The 5,466-nt window shown below is 35.4% G+C and overlaps 1 protein-coding gene across 1 annotated transcript in view; it reads left to right on the forward strand.

Annotated features, from left to right (window-relative positions):
- LRPPRC (leucine rich pentatricopeptide repeat containing) overlaps window positions 1–5,466 on the forward strand; it is a 113,772-nt gene that overhangs the window by 28,427 nt on the left and 79,879 nt on the right. Inside the window, exons 13-14 of the mRNA XM_006159906.3 lie at window positions 1,204–1,297; window positions 4,935–5,001. Coding sequence (XP_006159968.1) covers window positions 1,204–1,297; window positions 4,935–5,001 — 161 coding nt within the window. The remainder of the gene's footprint in view (window positions 1–1,203; window positions 1,298–4,934; window positions 5,002–5,466) is intronic.

Genomic DNA, 5,466 nt, shown 5'->3' on the forward strand with positions numbered 1-5,466 from the left:
TGCTTAGCATGTGTATTCTATCAGATGTGAGTATGGTTGAGAAATATTTTCATTTTGAGACAAGGTCTCCCAGCCCTCCAGCCCTCACCTCCGACTATAGGTGTGCACCACCATGCCTGGCTCATTTTTAGACTGGTTCTTGCTGTGTCTTCCACACCAGCCTCAAACCACAATTTTCTTGCCTCAGCTTCCTCCAGTCATTGAAATTACAAGTACAAAATACCTCTGCTCCCTGCCTTTAGGTTGGACCAGGAATCAAACTTGGCCTCCCCTTTGGTTCCAGCCTGCAGAGCACACACAGGGTCATGGCAGCGGGCCACTGTAGCCAGGCTGAAAATTATTTTCAGGAAAAAGTTGATTATAGATAACTATATTGTTCAGTAACATTCTTTTTTTTTTCTTTTTCTTTCTTTTTTTGTTGTTTACTTATTTTTATTTATTGAGAGAGAGAGAGAGAGAGGTACTCCTGACGGGGCCTTCCTGCCACTATCCACATCCAGTCCATTTGGCATGTCCAGGGAGGACAGGACCTTTCCCACGTGGGTCATTTTGCAGTACCACTGTGCCACGACCTTGCCCCAGCAATGTTCTTTCTTCATTGGCATCTTTGCACAGTATAGTGTAATGCCACAAATTGTATTGTGTAATTGTATGGCTATTCCATAATTTATTTTTATTCATTACTTATTGTTTATTAGCTACGTGGTGTTTAGTATTGTGCTCTTATAAAATAATCCAGCAAATATATTTGAGTTACTTTTTGGTTCATATACTTAAATTATTAAACAGATGATGATGTTGGGACAAATGATACATCACTTGAAGTTAAATTATGTTTGGGCCTAACCTTACAACATGCCCCAAAATATTGTTTGGGATCTAAGTGTTGAATTTTGTTTTGTTGTGAATGAGAAAATTGTTCTGGTATTTTCAGTAGTAAACAGAAGGCTCTCTAAAGATAATGAATTATCTGTATTTGAAGATAAGCATTTAATTTGGAATGTTGCAACTCCACCTCAAAGCTTTTGCTAAAATGGACTATTCAGCTTATTTATTGTTCTAGAAAATGCTTTCTTTTTTTTTCCAGTGAAAGTTACCAGAGAATATGGTAATAAAAAGAAATAGGATAACAGGAAATTTGAATGGCATGTCGGAATGTAGTTAGCTAAGGCATATTATCACTGAAGCATGCTTTGTCCCTAGGAAAATGGATGTCTGCCTGAAAGTAATACGTTCACTTATGCTGAATTGAAAAGTGAAGCCATAAATGGGAATTTAGACTATATTTTATCATTTTGTAAGTATGCAACAATAACAGTTTACTTAACAGGTGGTCATTTCAGTTACTGTTGAGGGATACAGTATATTTCATAGAAGAAAACAAGCAAGTTTTATGTTTTGTTAAAGCCAGGTTGGTAAGGTAGTTTGTGAATTGAACTTGTGGATAATTTGGAAATAATTTTAAAGTTGGAAGGACCTTGGGTAACACGATGTTAAGAATTGAGGTAGAGGGACCAGCAGATGGAGTAATGGTTATGTCACTGGACTTCCACATAGTCAATTGCGGCTTAAGTCCCAGACCCAGCCTCTTAAAAACTCAAGCCAGGTGCATGTGTATATGTGCCCAAAATCCTGAGAGAAGGGATTACAACATGGCCATCCCCCCAGAGGGTGATTTCTCATTTTCTGTCTCTCTAGCAAGTGCATGTGTCCTATAGCAAAAAAAAAAAAAAAACCTCTCAAAAATGAAGAGAATTGAAATTGGACTGGAGATCCTGAATATTTGTGTCCTATTTATAATTATAATCTTCTGATTATATGAACTGGAACTAATTTCTTTTCTTCAGTTTCTTTTTTTGTTTTTTGTTTGTTTATGGCCAGAGGGTGTATTACTTAAGAGAGGGGAGAGAGAAAGCACCCCCACTGAGGCATGGTCACATCCAATCCCTTCTCTATTTCTCCATCCCATTGGGATTTGGGGCATGCATTCACACACATCCAGCCCAAAATGTTTCTCAAGCCACCAAGGCTGGGAGTTGAACTGCTTGATCAACCATGTGAGATCCAGCTTCCTTAACTACTAGATCAGAGGGCAAGTCCATTTCATTTTTATTAAATGATGATCCTACTGCCTATCTGCCTTGGAGGGGTTGTGAAAATCAGATGCAATAATGTCTCTGTAAGTGTTTTCTAAACTAACATCAACTTTAATTACATTTAGTCATCTCAATAAGTCTTTGTTAACAAAGATGCAGCAGATGTTTACTAAAGATTTAAAAATGCTAGGGTGTTTTATAATGGCTATCATATGTAAATAGATTTAATCTCCACTGATAGATAAGGAAAGGCATGGAGAGATTAAACAGTTTGCCCAAGGTCAGTGATTTGAGCCAAAAGTAAGATCTTCTGGCTTTTACTTTATTCCCTTGCCGCATTTTATTTTTAATAAATAAATGAGGCATTTCTTAAAAGTGTTTTTCAACATGACCATATTACTTGAAGTGTTTTGGATCTTGTGTGAAATACATCATTTAAAAACAAAACACTCAAACAACAATTTTTGCTTCCTTAAAAATGTTCAAAGTTGAACTCTAGTAAAATGTATGTTCAAACTGTGTAGGTGAAAACTTTGTAAACTAGATTAGCAGTATTCATTACCTATGCATGTGTCACTCAAAATAGTTCATTGTAATAGGGTCAGGGATAGGCAGTGTCTAGTATGAAAAATGGTGACTGACAGAGGTACCGTTATTTGAGTTGAAGGTTAATCCTGGCTGTTATCTGAGTGTATTGATTTTCCTTCTACTCTGTATAATATATAGATTTTCCATAGTGACAGGATGAAAACAGAGAAGCATTAGCAGAGGAATCTGGGCTCATAAGGTGCATGCACGAGAGCTGCCTTTTCCTTTTATCACAGCATCCATTCCACTTCATTGTCAACCTCTTGATTTTTCAGACTTGTTTGTTGCTAAGGAAACTAGATGTTTTTTGTCAACAGCCTTCCAGCTTGCTGAGATGTTTCTGGTCACCTTTTTAGAGAATAAAAACTTGACAGTATTCTTTCAAATACTACTTTGAATAGTATTAAAATACATTTTCAAGAAGTTGTTTATTAAATTTGAAGAACAAAAATGCCAGGGATTTAAAGACTCTATGAGTTTAGTCCTGTCAGTACCTTCCCCTCCCTCTTTAATTTACAGATCTTTGAAGAGCAGTTAGTTCTATAATGGCTGTCATTTGTTTTAGGCAGATCTTAGGTATGCACTATTGGGTTTTTTGTGTTTTTTTTTTTTTTCCACTATTGGTTATTAAATATCCATCACAAGGAATGTCAGGTGGTAGAGAAGACTAAGTGGATTATCTTGATCAAGTTTGTGAAGTACTAGGAAACATTTTTCCCACTTGTATTTATAGGCGTGGAAAATTAATTTGGTCAAGCAAAATTGAAGGTTGCTTAGGAGATGCATGTGATTGTATCTACTTTAATATTCCTTGTGTTAACTAAGTACGGGTCATTTGTAAATGTCTTCTAGATTTTGAATACTGTTAAACCATTTAGAAATGTATGCTCTTGTTTATAACATTTGAGCTAAAAACAATTCTCCTTATGTAATGGTTAGTTTTTATTTATATTTAGGTTACTTGAACAAACCTGAAAAATAATTGCAACTCTTCTCATCAGTTTTTTTTTTTAATTTATTTATTCATTTAACTCCATTTGTTATTATTTTTTAATTTGAACAGAGAGAGAGAAATGGAAAGTGAGGAAGCAAGCTGCCAGGTTCGGGACTCAAACTGTGGTCGGCCATGTGAGAGTCCAGCACTCTCAACCACCACGCCACCTGCTGGCCCTTCTCATCAGTTTTTTAAAAAAATTAAATCAGGTGTCTTAATGTTCACCTGAACTGTATTTGTTCATTGTCTTCAGAGTTTGCATGATCTATAAATTCAGTAATTCCACATCTTGTATCAGTCAGTAGACACATTCTATTTATAATGAGAAGATTAAGTCAATTACTTATGGCATAGGTCCATTTTAATACAACTGTTGCAAAAGTAAATTCAGAAGGTGCCTACTGTGATCTCACCACTTGATATATTTAGAGCAAGGGTTATCTGAAGAGTCAGTGTAAGGCCTGAGTCTTGTACTTTGCAATCAGACTTGCAATGCCAGCTTTAAAATGCACACGGATGAAGCCTGCTAAATGCCAGGATAGGAGTAGAGTAAATAAATGCTCAGAAGCGTCAAAGATCAGCGTAAATCAATTACGTAACAGAAGGAAAGACCTACTTTATTATGACTTGAGGTTGTCACTCTAGTGTGAATGCAGGTCACAGATTTTAGTGAAAAATGGAGTCAGGAAGTAAGAATAATTCAACAGAACCCAGTTTCACTCTCAGTAAGAAGTGACCCCTTTATCTGCTGACTTTAAAGGACAAGTCAGGTGTGGTTTTACAGTTTCTCTTTTCAGAAGGCCGTAGTATCCAATAACAACCTCAGTATCAATACCGGGGTGACCAAAAATGCTGGTGTGTTAGTAATTGCCATTTAAGGAACAGTGTCTATAAACTTACTAATTATATACGAGGATGGACTTCAAAAAGTTGATAGAAAATGTAATTAAAACACATATTTATTTTGATGTAAAAAATTTTGAAATTCATAATACATACTGTCCATGAATTTTTTGAATACGCCTTGTATGTTTATAAAAATAAAGTAAAAATGTTTCAAGGGTAGTTTATATTGCAAATATGTGTTAGTGTATTATCAATTTAATTTTGCTTGAAAATATTTTCACTTTATAAAATAAAATTTTTCCAAATGAATATTAAATTGTATTAGTATAAGTGTATTTTCAAATAAGCTGAAAATTGATTTTTTTTGGTCTTTGTTTCCTGAAATTTAATGACGATCTTTTCTTTTGCAGTGGAGTCAAATACATTGCCTTTCTCATTTAATACTTTGAGAGGCAGCCTCATTCTCGGCTTTAGGAGGTAAGATGATTAAATGTTCTCTGCCTGAATATGAGCTGATTTTTTTTTTCTGTCCTTTTGACTTATTAGGTGAAGAAAGATCCAGATATTATCTCCCGGTATTCTAGTTGCCCAAAATAATCTTACCTATTTATTCTTCCTTCTAAGTATTGAATTTAATTTAGACAGCCTTCTGTGTCATATTTTCTGAGAAGTACATGTAGATTTAGTAAGTATCTTTTTTCCTGGAAGAAAGTGCTGCTTGAAAATGACAAATTGGAGTTTTTTTGTGAGCTTTTAATTACAACCCAGTATTATTCATCTTCTCCCAAGAATTAGGGAGTGTTAATGTTCTTTTCCTTTTCAGTTTTGCTTGAAAATATTCAAACATGGGCCAGCAGGTGGCGTGGTGGTTAAGGTGCTGGAATTCCACATAGCAGACCACAGTTCAAGTCCCGACCCTGGTAGCTTGCTTTCTTTCTCTCT

Source organism: Tupaia chinensis, unplaced genomic scaffold, assembly GCF_000334495.1.
Source record: "Tupaia chinensis unplaced genomic scaffold, TupChi_1.0 Scaffold000661_1, whole genome shotgun sequence".
Taxonomy (NCBI): Eukaryota; Metazoa; Chordata; class Mammalia; order Scandentia; family Tupaiidae; genus Tupaia; species Tupaia belangeri.